Here is a 16,567-nt window from a genome sequence, read left to right as displayed (position 1 = left end):
AAAAATATATTTATACTTTTGATAAACAGGAGAGTATTTTATAGACATATGATGAGAGGTCAAGTTCTTCCTCAATTATAGACATTATAAGACACATTAAGAAATTTAAAATGTCAGATCTTAAGCAACAAGCCAAAAATAACCTGTGTGTGTGTGTGTGTGTGTGTGTGTGTGTGTGTGTGTGTGCCAATTTGTCAGGAATTAAACCCAAGGCCTCATACAAAAGTAAACTTGGCAGTTTAGATATGAAAGAGCTGTACTTCCAGCAGGTTTATAATTCGGAACTACTACTACTTATACCTACAGACAAAGGAGAATAATCCAGATTCTGTTCTCTTTCACTCAAGGGATTCATTAAAAAAAAAAAAGACAAACCCACCAAACTCCATCATGGCCACCAATGAAGATTAATTTATAGGCAGTGTCTAAAACAGAAACAAAACACTAATTTAGTAACACGGATAATCCTACTTAGCCAAACTAAATATTGTTATAGTCTTAATACATCCTGGAGTCTGTGAGTCAAGAAAAGTCATGATGGTTCTGGAACCCCTCCCGAAGCTGAAGCCAAAGTCACATCTTTGAAGGCCAAGGAAGTAATGCAGAGGGGACCACAGAGATAGTACTGCAGGTAAGGTGTTTGCCTTGCACATACATAGCCAACTTGGGTTTGATCACCTTTCATTCTGGTGAAAGGCCAGAATACAGTGGGTAGGGGGCTGTGATGGGAACCACCAAGACTACAACCAGAACTGTTTGGGTGGCCCAATGGTGCTGGGAATGGAATTCGAGCCTTATCCTTGCCAGGCATTCACACCAGCCCTTTGAGCTCTGTTTCTGACATTTCATTTTACTTTTTCAAGGTACCTATTAAGAAAACTTTAAATTACACACGATCTCTGCAGCATATGCAACCCCAGAGCAGAGACTGAGATAAACTAAGAACATTATTTAATGACTTCTTAAGAATTACTCAAAAACGGCTGTAGAGAAATTCGGGGCACAAGAGAACCCGAAAATGGATTGCAGAAACCTTGGAACCAGGCAGCGAGGACACCTATAGGCAGTAGCCGGGGTCCTAGGGAAGCAGCTTTAACCTTCAGGCGCAGTGTAGTCAGCTATGTCTTGACGGGAGAGGGGGCCTGAAAAACGCTTCTGCGCATGCGTATGGCGGTTTAAGTTGGCCCTGGAGCGGTTCGGATCCTCTTTCCGCTTTCGGCCATGGTGAGTGTCGTTTCTGCTTTGCGCGGTTCTCTCTTCGGTCTCATCGGTAGCCGTGCCAGTGTGCTAATACTGGCGGCTGACTACCCTGGGGTTGGTTGTTAAGTGTCAGAGCATAATTGGTTAAAACTCGGGCTTTGGAAGGTTTCTTTTAAGACTGGAACGGGGAAGTGTTAACGTTGCTTCCTGAACTCGCGGTCGAGATTTCTTGCAGGCCTATCGGGCGTGTCCTCAGACCAGCGATCCAGCGGCCCGGTTCCATAATTCTAGGAAAAATAACCACCCCAGTTAGTGGTTTTGGTTTAAGGTTTTTTTTTTTTTCTTTTTTACAATGCTGCGAAATGCTTGCAATCATAGGCTTAGTCTTGTGGACGATACAGTAACTGTAAGGGGATCTGAGGGAATTACTTTCCTCCTGTGACGAGTCGTCAAGACCCAGTTGTATTTTTAACGTGGTCTCGAGGTGGGAATTTTCCTGATTGCTACGGATTTGATGGATGCGCACTAAGCAAGGTTAGAAGCAGAGAAGAGGGGACTGATGTAGAGAAAGGGATTCGACATTTGCATTTTAGTTAAAAAGTGACGAGGTAAGTTGTTTCGAATTGGCAAGTTTGCGGATTAAAGGGAATTATGATGAAATGGCAACGTGCATGTGGTGCTTTTTCAGGTTAATGATGAGCCGGCATGTATTCTGAATCCAAAGTTGATTATGCCTACTATAGCTCTAGAATTACTCTGAGACCTGAAAAACCCCCGAAGCGTTCCTTTTTTCCGTGGTTTGTGCTTTTGGGCCATATCTGGCGGGGCTGGCAAGTGTGTCGGGGGATGATGGAAAAACAAAAGTATCAAGTGTGTGGAATGCATTTTCTGTGTCAGAAGATAAATATTGTGCAATCACTTGTATTTTTGCAAGGGCACCCCACAGAAGGATGTTGTTATTAAGCAGGATGCACCAGACACCTTACTATTGGAGAAGCATGCAGATTATATTGCATCTTATGGCTCAAAGAAAGATGATTACGTATGTATGTTTTCTTGTTGATAGTTAACCCATAGGGTTCTGCATATTTCAAGGTCAATGATGTGTTGGCATGTATTATCTGAATTTGAAGCTGATGTGTAATTACACTTAAGCTCTAGAATTACGCTGAGACCTTGAAAAGTAACAGGTATTATTTTTGGGTTGGTTACAACCTAGGAAGCACCTAATAATTGAAAGTAAATAGTTATAGGGAAAAAGCTGAATTGCTTGCAATCTTGGAAGCTATGTAGTTGATGTTTATGAATTATTTGCTACTGAACAGGTGCTACTGTGGGTTGAAACTCCAAATTTGGGTTTGCAGCACATTGCTGAGACGTAGATTTGATTCTGAATTTAAAGTTGACAGGGAAGATAGATATCTGGACTCTTAACCAACTATTTTATCACTGAATAGATAAGTATATTATCTGAGAGTCATTACTCTGAAATATTTTATCTTTACTGATAGAAAAGGGTAAGTTCCTGCTTTTAATACCTTCTTAGAGAATGGTAAAGTATTGACATCTAAGATAACGTTTTGCCCCCTATATTTGGCACCTATAAATAGGCTATGGGTACATTACCAAGTGAAATAAAAGGATGTTAGGTTTAACTGATGTGTTCACTTCCGTTTGTAGTGAAGAATGATTCTGTATTTTAGGAATACTGTATGTCGGAATATTTGAGAATGAGTGGCGTCTATTGGGGCCTGACAGTGATGGATCTCATGGGGCAGCTTCATCGAATGAATAGAGAAGAAATTTTAACATTTATTAAATCATGTCAACATGAGTGTGGTGGAATAAGTGCTAGTATTGGACACGATCCTCATCTCTTGTACACACTTAGTGCTGTCCAGGTAAATACCCTAAAAGATTTGGACATTCTTTGTGTTCTTTCACCCTGAGTGGGAATGAAGTGTGCTACAGTTAGAAGGTCAATGATGTTTAAGGCATGTATTAACTGAATCAACCATTGATGCAAATTCTAAAGTTAAACTGAGACCTTTATGTAGCAAAATGTCTTTAGTCTATGTACATACTCTAGGTGGGGTTAATGCATTGAAGTTAGTGGTGAAGTTCCAGATCCAAGTTTAAGTGCTATTTTTGTATGTTCAGTTTAGTATATTGAAGATTGTTATTGAGCTAAGTTAATTTATGCAGGAAAACGATTTATGCTCATAAATTGCATTTGCTACTTGCATAGCATTTGCATATTGGAGGAAAGTTTACTGTATAAGCAACCTAGGGGTTTTACTAGATAGTTGAAACTAGTGTTGAGGTTACTTACTCCCTGGTGTATTTTTGTTACAGATACTTACTCTATATGATAGTATTAACGTGATTGATGTAAGCAAAGTTGTGGAATATGTTCAGAGTCTACAGAAAGAAGATGGTTCTTTTGCTGGAGACATTTGGGGTAATGACAGTTTAATTTATGCTACTTAGGTCAACTTGATTAACTTGGGGATTTGTTTCTGTGAACCCTGTGGTTCTGTGGTAGGGTGGGGGGCCTTCCAGCTCTGCTTCAGAGCAACCCTGTAGTAAAAAAATCATAAGTGCAATGAGTTGAAGACTAGCCAGGAATTTGAAGTTTTTTTTTTTTTAAGTTTTTCATCTTTTCAGGTCCCACTAAGCAGCTGGTCTAACTGGAGTTATTGTTCTGCTGGAAGTTCCAGCATGCACTGTGCTTAGTTAAATCAGCATGCAGTAACACTTGGAACAGAAGGGTCCAATCTAAAACATAAGGTAGGTGGAACGTTCCCCCCCTATATTCAGTGGATTTGTAAAGTTTTACAGAAATACTCCCCATGGGAAGTATTTGAAAAGCTTTGCAAGCTCATTGAATGTTTGAGTGGAGGGAGGGAATAGCATTTTACTTGATAATGTATGTAATTTCTGCTTAAGGGCTGTGCATACAGTGCAGGCCAGAAAGACCAGCTGCTTGGTGGGATGTGAAAATTTATTAAAATAGGGTAGCTTACTAAAAAATGACTGGTCCTTTTAAGTTTTTCTTTTTCATTTCTGAGCATTTTTGTAAGAATTTTAAAGATGAAGTATCATGTAATTTTTAGTTTTTTTAAAGTAAATGTGGGCTGGAGCAATAGCACAGCGGGTAGGGCGTCTGCCTTGCACGCAGCCAACATGGCCGACCCGAGTTCGATTCCTCCGCCCCTCTCGGAGAGCCCGGCAAGCTACCGAGAGTATTCGATATGCCAGACACAGTAACAACAAAGTCTCCAATGGAGACGTTACTGGTCCCGCTCAAGCAAATCGATGATCAACGGGAGGGCCTTTACTTTTACTTTACTTTAAAGTAAATGTCATATAAACTCTTAGGAGGCAGTTGAGTAAAACAGTGTGATCAACCCTTGGTAACCTGTTTTGGTTTGCTTCCCTTTTAGGAGAAATTGATACAAGGTTTTCTTTCTGTGCAGTCGCAACTTTGGCTCTACTGGTAAGTTTTAAGTATTGTGTCAGAAGAATATCTACTTATGAATGTATATTATGTGTATTCTGTGGACTTCTTTCTGTGTTCATAGGGGAAGCTGGACGCTATTAATGTGGAGAAGGCAATTGAATTTGTTTTGTCATGTATGAACTTTGATGGCGGTTTTGGTTGTAGGCCGGGATCCGAGTCTCATGCTGGGCAGGTAATAATACTGATAACATTGATTTTGGAGGGATGAACAGCACAAGAAAGTGGCAGATTTATTGATTGTAGTTTCCAAGTCCATTAACTTTGAGGTAAATGACTGAAATGTCATGTAAGATTTGCTCAATTACTGATTAAGGCTTCTGAGACTGCCACCTGCTTAAGGAATCTTGTTTTGACATTGCCTTTGGCAAACCTCATATATTTGTGCCTATAGTCGAACTTACAGTCAGACTTAGAGCCTCCCCACATGCAAGGCATGTTCCAGTCCCTAGAATCCTCTCCCATACCTTTCTTTGATAAAGATGATGTTAGCCTTCTATAGATAGGTTGTCATCAAAATACTTGTATTTTTTTGGCATTGTCCAGAACCTTACCTGCAAGGCATGCATTATATAAATGAGCCACATTCCTAGCCCCATTTCTCCTTTAAAGTTTATCTGGTGTTTCACGCAGCCAACGTGGCCGACCTGAGTTCGATTCCTCTGCCCCTCTCAGAGAGCCGGGCAAGCTACCCGTGACGTATTCAGTATGCCAAACAGTAACAAGTCTCATGATGGAGACGTTACTGGGCCCGCTTGAGCAAATAGATGAACGGGAGTACTGTGACTGTTTGGGAACAAACCTTGGGATTCACATGTGGCTAAGTGCTGAGCCATAGCCCTGATCCATATTTTTGGACATAGTAGCTCTGCCCCTGCCTATTGGGAATCCCGCTTGTGCTTCGGTGCCAGAGGAAGTGCAGATGTGCAGATGTCTGAAAACTTTGAGAACTAGCCATTGAGTATTTTAGCAATAGCAAATTTTGTTCTTAATAAGTAGCTTTTGGCACTACTATTTTACTTAAAATTACACATTACTTTTATGTTTGTAATTTTAGATCTATTGTTGCACAGGATTCCTGGCTATTACTAGTCAGTTGCATCAAGTAAATTCTGACTTACTGGGTTGGTGGCTTTGTGAACGGCAGTTACCATCAGGTGGACTCAATGGAAGGCCAGAGAAGGTTGGTATTGAATTGAAGGATAAGCTGTGTTTCCATAGCTCCACACCCTTGAGTCATTATCACTTCACCTTCTTTAATATGGGCTCTTATAAAGTAGGAATTTTTCCCCTGTCACATTTTTTGGTATATCTCCTTTAAAATATACTGTACAGAAAAAGTAGAACTAGGGTCTAAGTACAATATAAGGAAAATGTGATAATGCCATTTTTATATGATGAATTAAATTTTCCTTCTCAAATCTACATTTATTTTGACTTATGATAAAGACCTATACATAAAAGTTACACAAATGTTTATATATATGACATAAACTCTTAATTTCTTTGATCCTGTTTCGTCTTTTGGGCCCACACAGCAGTGCTCAGGAATCACTGGTGGCAGGCTTTTTGGACCATAAGGGGTACTGGGAGTCACACCTAGGTTGAGTTGCAAGGCAAACACCTTGCTTGTATAATCACTTCCCCAAGAGTATAAACAGTCTCTGCATTCAGGAATTAGAAATTCCTGGCAGGATCCGGGGAACTTTGCAAGGCAGGTGCTGTACATATGACATCTTTTGAACTGCGTTTTGCTACATCTTAGACCTAAAATGTGTATGAACAATGGTAGCACTTGAACTATCCTAAATATCTGAAAGTTTAGGGAATGGGGAAATGAGGTTGTTTCTAGTTGAGGTCTGAAAAGATTGAGCTGATCATCTTTATAGACTGGATAGAAAATGAAAATTGAGGTTTGCTCTTGTAGCACGTATTTGCTATATTTTTTGAACACCTTGCCCATCCCTGTTTGCATATTTCCACTCTGGAGAAATCTGTGTTCTCGACACACAAAGCAAAGATAGATGAGTGGATGTCTGGAGTGTCTCACTTAATCACTTAATCCCTGAATCCCTGTTATTCATTGATTTATTCGAGCGGGTGCCAGTAACGTTCATCCCGGTTGCGTGCTAGCGTAGCCCAATGGTATCTGTTCGTTCTAGGAACATGCAGAGCCTCAAACCGATCATTCAGGGTCTTGACGAAGAAGTCTGACCATCTTATAGGTGGGCGTCCACGTGATCTTTTGATGTCCCGTGGAATCCAATCAGTAATGGCTCTAGTCCAGCGGTTGTCTATAAACCTCATGTGTCCAGCCCATCTGATTTTTGATGTCTTGGCAAATGAGACAGCATCCCTGATTCTTGAGCGTTGACGAAGATCAGAACTCCGGATTCTATCTCTCATTTGAGTGAATTGTGATATTCCAAGTGTCTAGCTGAGTATATTTCAAGCATTGTCAGCTGATCTTTCTTTCTGAAACAAAATAGCTTTTATTGAAAGTAGTGAGATATGGGAGGGGAGAGAGAATTCAAATTCTGAGTGACAGCCTTAACTTACCTTTTTTCCCCCCTACTAGCTACCAGATGTATGTTATTCATGGTGGGTATTGGCTTCCCTGAAAATAATTGGGAGACTTCATTGGATTGATAGAGAGAAGCTGCGAACTTTCATCTTAGCATGCCAAGATGAAGAAACAGGAGGATTTGCAGATAGGCCTGGAGATATGGTAAGTATATTATATACAGTGTTTCTTTGAAAGCAGCATGATGCATTTTGAGGTATTATTTGAGAATATATTAAGGCTATTTTAAAAAGCCTACAGAAGTTTCACCGCAAATTGGCTAAGAACTAAAAGCATTTTGTATATGTTTAAAGGGCTATCCAGTGTAATGATTTGGAGCATTGGGCTTTATCAGAAAACTTGTCACTTGACTCCAGTATAATTGTTTCAGAAGCAGGACTTTTATTTAAAACTATTCTTTAATAATTTGTAGTGGTTAATATTGCAATTCTTTCTTGAATAGGTGGATCCTTTTCATACTTTATTTGGAATTGCTGGATTATCACTTTTGGGAGAAGAACAAATTAAACCTGTTAGTCCTGTTTTCTGTATGCCAGAAGAAGTGCTTCGGAGAGTAAATGTTCAGCCTGAATTAGTGAGCTAGATACTTAGTGCAAGAGTTGCTCAATATACTTTTCCCATATTAATAATTGTTATGTATTTAAGAAGTGCTTATCAAACATAACTACTATGTTAATATTTTGTATAGGATTGTGTTGATCTTAATAAATTATAATTATACATATTGTAAAATAAAAGACTATCTTCAACTGTAGATTTTTCTTTTGAATTGTTATTCTGAGTACATTACTTTATACTTCTGTGCTATTTGTGTGTTGTCTCCACAACTGTTGAAGTGTTGGCTGGAGCAGTAGTATGGTGGGTGCTACCAACCACGCTTGTTTTTATCCTTGGCACACCATATGGTCCCTCAAGCTCCATCAGGTGTGATCCCTGAGCATCTTGGGGTGTGGCCCCAAAACAAAAACTACTGGTCTAGCACTTGATTTTTTTTCTATATTCACTCTTTAGAGGTTTAATATGAAATCCTTTTGCTAATGAAGATAATTATAACTGAATAATGATCTAAGAGATGCATTGAGAATTGGGATATGCTTGTGGCTTTAATGTCATTGCTGGTCAGAGCAGTAAAGGTAGGGATCATCTACATTGCAATAATTTGTAATGATTTATAATTTCAAGTTATGCTAATAAACTATCACTGTTGAGTTCTCATTTTTCAGTTGATACACATGTAACATCCACTGAAGGACCTGGCACAGTGGTGCAGCCGGTAGGGTGCTTGCCTTGCATATGGGTTTGATCCCTGGTATTTCATTGTCTTGTGAGCATGTCAGGAGTGATCCAAATGTGAAGGTGGGATTAGATTCTGAGCACTACTGGGTGTGGCCCCCGCCCCCCAACAAAAGTTTGTATTTTCCCCAGTAATATTTCTTTGGCACCCCAATAAGATCTTTTATATGAGTAGTTTTCCTTAGTGGAGGTTTTTGTTTTGGGTTTTTTTGCTTTTTGCATCAGACCAAAACCTAGAACCCTGGTCAGCCACTTGCAAGGCAAATACCCTACCTGTCTCTACCTGCTCCATCCCCATTGGTGGAGGTTTAAGTTAATTGACCTAATCAAAATGCTATTTCTCACCATGAATTTCCAGGGGCTTCAGGAAGTAGATCAGCAAAAAGCTGCCACCTAAGGTAGGCTGAGAGTTAACTGGTTGCCCCTCTTAGTTCTTGACAGCTCTGGGGTTTCTGGGTTATACCACAAATAGAATGAGTTTAGTGCTGCAGCAAGCCATGTAGCTTACCACATCCCTGGCTGTTGATTATTATTTTAATACTCTAATGAAAATGAGTGGTTAGAGTCAAAGTTACTAGCATCAGGCAACTAATTTGAAAGATTACTTGATTACCATGGGCTGGGGGAGGAATGGTTTGTTGGATCAAAGTTCGGTAGTGTCTGAAGTAGAACCACTAGTGAAATGGGTGAGCAATTTTCTATCAAGTATCAAATATGAGCTAACAGTAAGTTTATAAAGAGCTGTTAAATTAAATGAAAATAAATAATATAATGTTCACAGCATTGCTGGTAAAGTTTACCCAGGCCCCCTCTCTCTCCCAGATTTCTATTAACATAATAGGGCTTTGTGGGGCACACCCAGCTATTGGGTATTTTAAGCAGTTACTCCTGACAACACTCAGGAATCAGCCCTGGTGGTGCGTGGAAAACCATATGCTATATCCGGAATCGAACCCAGGTCGGCCGCATGTAAGGTCCTAACCCCACTGTGCTGTTGCTCTGGTCCATAGGGCTTTAATTTTTTAATACAGGCTTTTGGTCCATAACTGCTGATGCTTCCGGCTCTGCTCAGGCATCACTCCTGGTAGGGTTCGGGGGGCCATCTGGCATGTTGGGCGTTGAATCTAGGTTGGCTGTGCACAAGACAAGTGTGCTGTCCAGACATTGGTAGACCTGGAAAAATTCAGGCAGATGTCTATATTAGATGTGCTAAATTCAGCTCTCAGATCGAGCGCGATGCCAAGTCCAGTGGGAGCAGGAGTGATAGGAAATGGTGAGTCAAGTCCCATGTTTGGCTTGATGGAATGATGGATCCGACAGGGCCCCAGTGCGCATGCGCTGTGCCGTGCATTGCGCCTGCGCACTGTCTTCCCGCGTGTCTTCCCTGCTTCGCGCCTTCGGTTGCGCTCGGACACATCACGCCTGTGCCGCTGACGGTCTGTGAGGAAGCTGAGGCCTGCCATGTCATCCACCTCGCCTGCGGGTCTTGTGGCCACCCCGTCACTGGTCGAGGGCCGGCAGCAGGATCCCCTTTATCATCACGGAGTCCAGGAGACTCCTCAGAGTCGCCCTTCCGTCCCGGCCTCGGGCTTCATCGGTCGGGACACCTCCGGCGCCGTCGCTGACCGCAGCAGCAGCAGCAGCGGCAGCAGCTCCCGGTGCCCTGCGCCCAGCGCCCAGCAGGCCCAAGGCAAGGAGCGGCTGTGGGGGTGGGTGCTGGGGTGGCAGTTACCACAGAGATGCGTGTCCAAGGCTGAGAAGCAGGAACTGTGGGAGTGTAGATGTGGGAGAGCGAGCGCAAGACTTGAGAAGCTTGTGCTGATTTTTTTATTTTTTTGCTTTTTGGGTCATACATGGCGATGCACGGGGGTTACTCCTGACTCTGCACTCAGGAATTACTCCTGGCGGTGCTTGGGGGACGAAGTGGGATGCTGGGAATCGAACCCTGGTTGGCTGCGTGCAAGGCAAACACCCTACCCGCTGTGCTTCAGCCCCAGTAACTTGATTTTATGAGGCGATCCTCATGCCTCTGTACAGGACCTCCACAGCTTGATTTTTTTTTTTAAAAAAATCAGACCTTTTGAGTTTATTTTGAATAAACCAGGCAATTTCGAGCAAACGGCTTTACATTAACCTCTTCTTGGAAGAAAATCCAAAGATTAAATTCAGGAAAACTGTGCGATTGCCGTCTGTTTCTTGTTTGGGCAGGATAATTCCACCAGAATTTTCGCATCTTCCTCATGATGTTAGCAAAGGACAACTACAGGGGACACAAAAGGAAGTTTACACTCAGAACTTAGCACAGAGCAGCCTGCAGCTCCATTGGTTGGGGCCACAGCTGAAAGCATATTGAATACTCTTCTTGGTAGCTTGCCGGGCTCACGGAGAGGAGTGGAGGAATCGAACCCAGCTCGGCCGGCCGGCTGGCTGCGTGCAAGGCAAACACCCTACCGCTGTGCTATCGCTCCAGCCCAAACCTTAACATGCTGTTTTGAATATTCTTGACTAGACATGTTGGTGGGTGAGGAGTGGTTAGGTTATACTCTGCTTGCTCAGGAGCTATTTCTAGCGCTGTGCTCAGGAGTGACTTGGAGACCACATATAGTGCTGGGACTTGAACCAGGGTCTGCTGCATACTATCTCTCTGACTCCTTGACCAGACTTTTTATTTTGCTTTTTGGGTCAGATCTGGTGATGCACAGGCGTCACTCCTGACGCTGCACTCAGGAATTACTTCTGCTGGTGCTCAGGGGACTATATGGGATGGATGCTGAGAATCGAACCCAGGTTGGCTGTGTGCAAGGCAAACACCCTACCCACTATGCTATCTCTCCAGCCCCCTCCTTGACTAGACTCTTTATTGTAAACATTGTAAACATTGTGATTTGTTTACCTTGATTCCATTCTCCCATATTTTCTCATAGTTTCCAGGGACCAACTATTCTTACACTTGTTATTTCACAAATTATCACTGTCACTGTCCTCCCGTTGTTCATCGATTTGCTCGAGCGGGCCCAGTAACGTCTCCATTGGAGACTTAGTTGTTACTGTGTTTGGCATATCGAATACATCACAGGTAGCTTGCCAGGCTCTGCCGTGCGGGCACGATACTCTGGGTAGCTTGCCGGGCTCTCCGAGAGGGGCAGAAGAATTGAACTCGGGTCGGCCATGTTGGCTGCGTGCAAGGCAAAACGCCCTACCACTGTGCCATCACTCCAGCCCTCACAAATTATATTTTTCTTTATTTTCCCCTCCTAGGACTCCTACTTGGATGCATAGGGCTGGAGAGATAGCATAGGAGATAGCAGAGAATGGTACTATTCCTGGTTCAGTTCTTGACACTACATACCTCCACCCAATCTCTAGGTATAGCACTGTAAATTCCCTGAGCACCACTGGGTATGGTGCTGGTGACCTCCAACACTGTAGAGGTGACCCTGATGGTCCTCACTTCAGGGCTCAAGCATCATTGCATCCTTGGGTCCTAGCATTGAGCCCAGTGGTTACTGAGTATCTTCCCAACCACGGTCCAAATAGTCCCATGATTCTCCTCCTGCAAATGCTGTTTGGGAGGTTCCCCCATTCACCCCCCTCCCCCCCCACCAATGTAACTATTCCAGATTCCTGTTTCAAAATTTCTTTCAAAATTTCTAGTGAAAGACAGACCGATAAAAACCTGACTCAAGATGTGATTAATTGAATTCATTTCTGCAGTATCTCATTCTGTTTTTCTTATTTATCTCAATTGTCTAAATCTAAATCCTAGAAAACTTAGGCAATTTAGGTACTCTGTCATTCACACCATCCATAAAATTAAAATTTGTGTTTATCTTTCAACTAACTGTCATTTTCTATCTGCATTACAGCATTATTAATTTTTGCTTTTTGGGGTCACACCCGGTGATGCACAGGGATTACACCTGGCTCTGCATTCAGGAATTACCCCTGATGGTGCTCAGGGGACCATATGGGATGCTGGGAATCGAACCTGGATCGGATGCGTGCAAGGCAAATGCCCTACCCGCTGTGCTATAGCTCCAGCCCTATTATTTATATTCGTATGCCAAACACAGTAACAAGAAGTCTCAAAATGGAGACGTTACTGGGCCCACTCGAGCAAAATCGATGAACAACGGGAGGACAGTGTTTGTTTTTGTTGTTTGGGTTAGTTGTCATGTTAACTTTGAACAGACTTCCTAAGTATCCCTTCTTCAAAGTTTATGATGACACCTACTGCCATGCAAAACAGCCCCCCCCACCTCCAATAAAATTTATAGTCTTGTCAGAGTCATAGAAAATTAAGATTAGCACTTAATATAAATTAGTGACTCTGAACATGACACTATCTATAGAAAACCCTAAAGACTATAAAACAACAATAACAACAAAAGGCTACAGTATAGTTGCAAGTTACAAAACTAAAACATATACACCCATGGCAGTTCTTTTATTGTTTGAGAGGGAGTGGTTTGAGGCCACACACGGCAGTGCTCAAGGGTTACTTCTGACTCTGCATTCAGGAATTACTCTTATTGGTGCTGGGGGCCATATGGAATGCTTGGAAATGAGTCTCAGTCAGCCACATGTAAGGCAAATCCTCTACCCACTGTACTATAGCTCCAGTGCCCATGGCTTTTCTATATGCAATAATGGACTAGATGAGAGAAAAAAAATTTTAATTCCCTTTCACAATTCTGCCTCAGAAAATCATGTATCTAGGAGTCAATTTAACAAGAAGAGGGCTAGAATACTTATACAAAGAAAACTATAAAATACTAGTAAAAGAAATAAAAGAGGACTTAGGAAATAAAAACACAACCCGTGTTTATGGATGGGAAGGATCAATATTGTCAAAATGGCAGTCTAGCCCAGAGCATTATATAGACTGAATGCAATCCGTATAAAAATCCCCATTGCAGTTTTTTAAAGACATAGTTCGAATACTGATGGAATTTATATGGAGTAATAAGTCCCTCTGAATAGCCAAAGCAATTCTGGGGACAGGGAAAGGAATGGGAATGTTCACTTTCCCCAACTTCTAGCTATACTATAAAGTTATAAAAATCAAGTGGTATAATGACAGGCTCTTAGAACAGTGAAATAGATGAATCCAAAGACAGATCTTCAGGTATATGGAAAATACAGTTAGTATGTGACAGATATACAATTAGTCTTTTCAAAGGTGGAAAAAATTGCGAAGTGGAGCAAAGAAAGGCTCTTCAACAAATACTGCTGGGAAAACTGTTAACCACATGCAAATAAATGAACTCTGACACCTTTCTACTGCCGTGCAAAAATGCCAGTTTTTTTTCCCCAGGGACTGGAAAGATAGTACAGTGGTAAGGCCCTTTCCAGGAGTCACAATCACTTGTCAGAAGTTATTCCTGCATGCAGAGCCCTGAGTAACCCCTGAGCATGGCTGAGTGTGGCCCCCAAACAAAACAAAAAACAACAGCAACAACAACAAAATAGTCAACTTAAAGTGGATTAAAGACCTTAGTATCCGGACCTGAATACATAAATGATGTTTACTGAGAAAAATATAGGTAGAACACTTCATGACATTGAATCTAGACGTTTCTTCAATGATTCAATGCCTTTGGCTAAGTGAACAGAAGCAAAGATAAACAGATGAGACTATATCAAACTAAGAAGCTTTTCCACTGCAAAAGAAACAGTGATCAGAATAAAAAATAAAACTCACAGACCCACAAACTTGGAGAAAATATTTGCCTGTCACTCATTTTATGAAGGGTTTATACCCAAGATATATAAATCTCTGGTAGCACTTTATAAGAAAAAAAGAAAGGGCAAAATCAAATATTGGGGAGGATAAACATAAACTTTCCACAGAAGATATACAGGTGACCAAAGAGTATATGAAAAAATACCCTGCACTACTTACCGTCAGGGAAATGCAAATCATAACATCAGTGAGATATTATCTTACATCAGTGAGACTAGCACACTTCAAAAAGAGCAAAATCAATCAGTATTTGTGTGGATGTGGAAAAGGCACCCTCATTCACTGCTGGTGGGAATATTGATTGGTCCAGCCTTTTGGGGAAACAAAATGGACATTTCTTGAAAAACTGGGAATTGAGCTTCCACATGACCCAGAGATTCTGCTGCTGCTTTTTTTAAATTTTATTTTCATAAAGTTCATATTAATTGATTACATTTAATATTTCAATACCAATCCAACCACCATTACACCTTCCCGCCACCATTATTTCTAATTCTCCCACTACCATTCAAGTCTGCTTGCCAGAGGCAGATGCTAGATAATTTGTTTCTATTGCTTATTATGAATATCATGAGAAATCATGTGGCCACAAAAGTAGCTGTGCACTTCTGGATTCTAAAATTGTAAATGGTTGGGGTCCAGAGACATCTCTGTAGGCAGCTAATGCATTTTGAGATTCATTTGGGAGTCTCTGAATCAAGACCGTTGATGCGCTGAGATGACACCTGGAGGCAGATTGTGGGCATGACAGCCAGGACCCCAAGCAGGCGGGGAGACAGGAATGGAGCCATTTTCACTGCCGCCTTGTGACCTTGAGTCTTAGTCCTTGAACCCGCATACCTGGGTTTTGTTTCTGGAAGCTCGTGGCCATTGGGGTTTCGTCTGGAGCTGGTAGAGAGGGCAGACCTCCATCTGAGGTGTCCCGGTAAGATTCTTCTTGGCATCTACTCCAAGGGCCCTAAAACTCTATTCATAAAATGCATTTTAACCCCAATATTTATTGCAGAACTATCCACAATAACAAAAATCTGGAAACAGCCCAAATGTCTAAGAATAGAGGGCTGAATTAAGGAACTAACAGGTCAATATACATAAAAGAATACTAAGATAAAAGAAAAGATGAAATCATGCCATTTGTCACTATGAATGAACCTGGAGAATATCTTTCTGAATTGAGCAAAGTTGGAGAGTGGAAAATCACAGAATGACCTCTCTCATATGTGGGATATTAAGAAACCTGGTAAGGGAGTAGAAGATTCACAAAGGAAACAAAAACAGACCTGTTTTCCAGTAGGAAGCTCACACAGAGGAGAAGGGGTAGTGGATGGGGAGACACTACGATGATGGTGGAGGGAAGTAGACACTGATGGTAGGTGTAGTGTTGGAAGTGTTATGTATGAAAACATACCAGCAGTAGTTTTGTAAACCACAGGACTTTTGGGGAGGGTAGTGGGTGTAGAAAATCACACCCAGCGACACTTAGGGGTTACTTCTGGGAGTACACACAAGAATTACTCCTGATGGTGCTCCAGGAACCATATGGGATGCTGGGGATAGAACCTGGGTAGGCTGTGTGCAAGGGAAATGCCCTACACATTGTACTATCACTCTGCCCCCTAAACCACAGTGTTTTTTTTTTCTAAAAAGATCTTTATCTATAGGTTAAAGATCAAACTTCTGAGGCCAGTTGGGATCTGCTTCCAACCTTTATAGCCTTATCTCCTATGGACTTTTTTTTTTTTTTTTTGGAGGGGCAGGGCGTTGGGTAAACCCAGCTGTCTTTAGGGCTTACTCTTGGCTCTGCACTCGGGAGTCACTTCTGGTAGAGCCAGGAAAACCATATTAGGTGCTGGGGATCAGACACAGGTTAGCCTTGTGCAAAGCAAGGCTGTATGATCACTCTAGCCCCTTCTGTCACTTAAAAAACAAACAGACTAAACAACCCCCAACAACTCCCTCCCACCACCACGTTTTAACTGGGGTTTGTGTTGTTCATATTTGGGACCATGCCCAGGGAGATTGGGTGGTGGATAGCTCTGTGGTGAGGACCTGAAAAATTTTGGGGGCCTATCAGGACCATACAGTAGGGCCTCTCACACACTAGGTATGTGTTCTACCAATTGAGTCATCTCCCCAGTTTTTTACATGGCTTTTGGTTGTGAGAGTCACGATCACGATCATGATCATGATCATCTTGTTGTTCGTCGATTCCCTCGAGCAGGCA

At 41.9% G+C, this 16,567-nt stretch overlaps 2 protein-coding genes and 3 non-coding genes across 5 annotated transcripts in view; all 5 read left to right on the top strand.

Annotated features, from left to right (window-relative positions):
* Positions 1 to 1,200: 1,200 nt before the first annotated feature.
* On the top strand, positions 1,201 to 8,058 carry RABGGTB (Rab geranylgeranyltransferase subunit beta). Its single transcript, XM_056123127.1, has 9 exons — positions 1,201 to 1,224; positions 2,135 to 2,242; positions 2,904 to 3,101; positions 3,556 to 3,661; positions 4,647 to 4,699; positions 4,785 to 4,895; positions 5,778 to 5,903; positions 7,299 to 7,448; positions 7,747 to 8,058. Exons 1-9 carry the CDS (start codon positions 1,222 to 1,224, stop codon positions 7,885 to 7,887), a joined length of 996 nt encoding a protein of 331 aa, XP_055979102.1. The 5' UTR covers positions 1,201 to 1,221; the 3' UTR covers positions 7,888 to 8,058.
* LOC130032225 (small nucleolar RNA SNORD45) lies at positions 1,888 to 1,966 on the top strand. Its single transcript, XR_008793776.1, has one exon. It is a non-coding gene; the product is annotated as a small nucleolar RNA SNORD45 (small nucleolar RNA).
* LOC130032224 (small nucleolar RNA SNORD45) lies at positions 2,295 to 2,378 on the top strand. Its single transcript, XR_008793775.1, has one exon. It is a non-coding gene; the product is annotated as a small nucleolar RNA SNORD45 (small nucleolar RNA).
* LOC130032226 (small nucleolar RNA SNORD45) lies at positions 3,178 to 3,250 on the top strand. The gene has a single exon (XR_008793777.1). It is a non-coding gene; the product is annotated as a small nucleolar RNA SNORD45 (small nucleolar RNA).
* Positions 8,059 to 9,211: 1,153 nt separating the features above from the next.
* Positions 9,212 to 16,567, top strand: part of MSH4 (mutS homolog 4) — a 122,997-nt gene continuing 115,641 nt past the window's right edge. The window contains exons 1-2 of the mRNA XM_056122899.1: positions 9,212 to 9,283; positions 10,047 to 10,287. Coding sequence (XP_055978874.1) covers positions 9,212 to 9,283; positions 10,047 to 10,287 — 313 coding nt within the window. The remainder of the gene's footprint in view (positions 9,284 to 10,046; positions 10,288 to 16,567) is intronic.

This window comes from Sorex fumeus, unplaced genomic scaffold, assembly GCF_029834395.1.
Source record: "Sorex fumeus unplaced genomic scaffold, SorFum_2.1 ptg000047l, whole genome shotgun sequence".
Classification (NCBI taxonomy): Eukaryota; Metazoa; Chordata; class Mammalia; order Eulipotyphla; family Soricidae; genus Sorex; species Sorex fumeus.
This window is presented reverse-complemented; position numbering and strand designations above follow the sequence as displayed.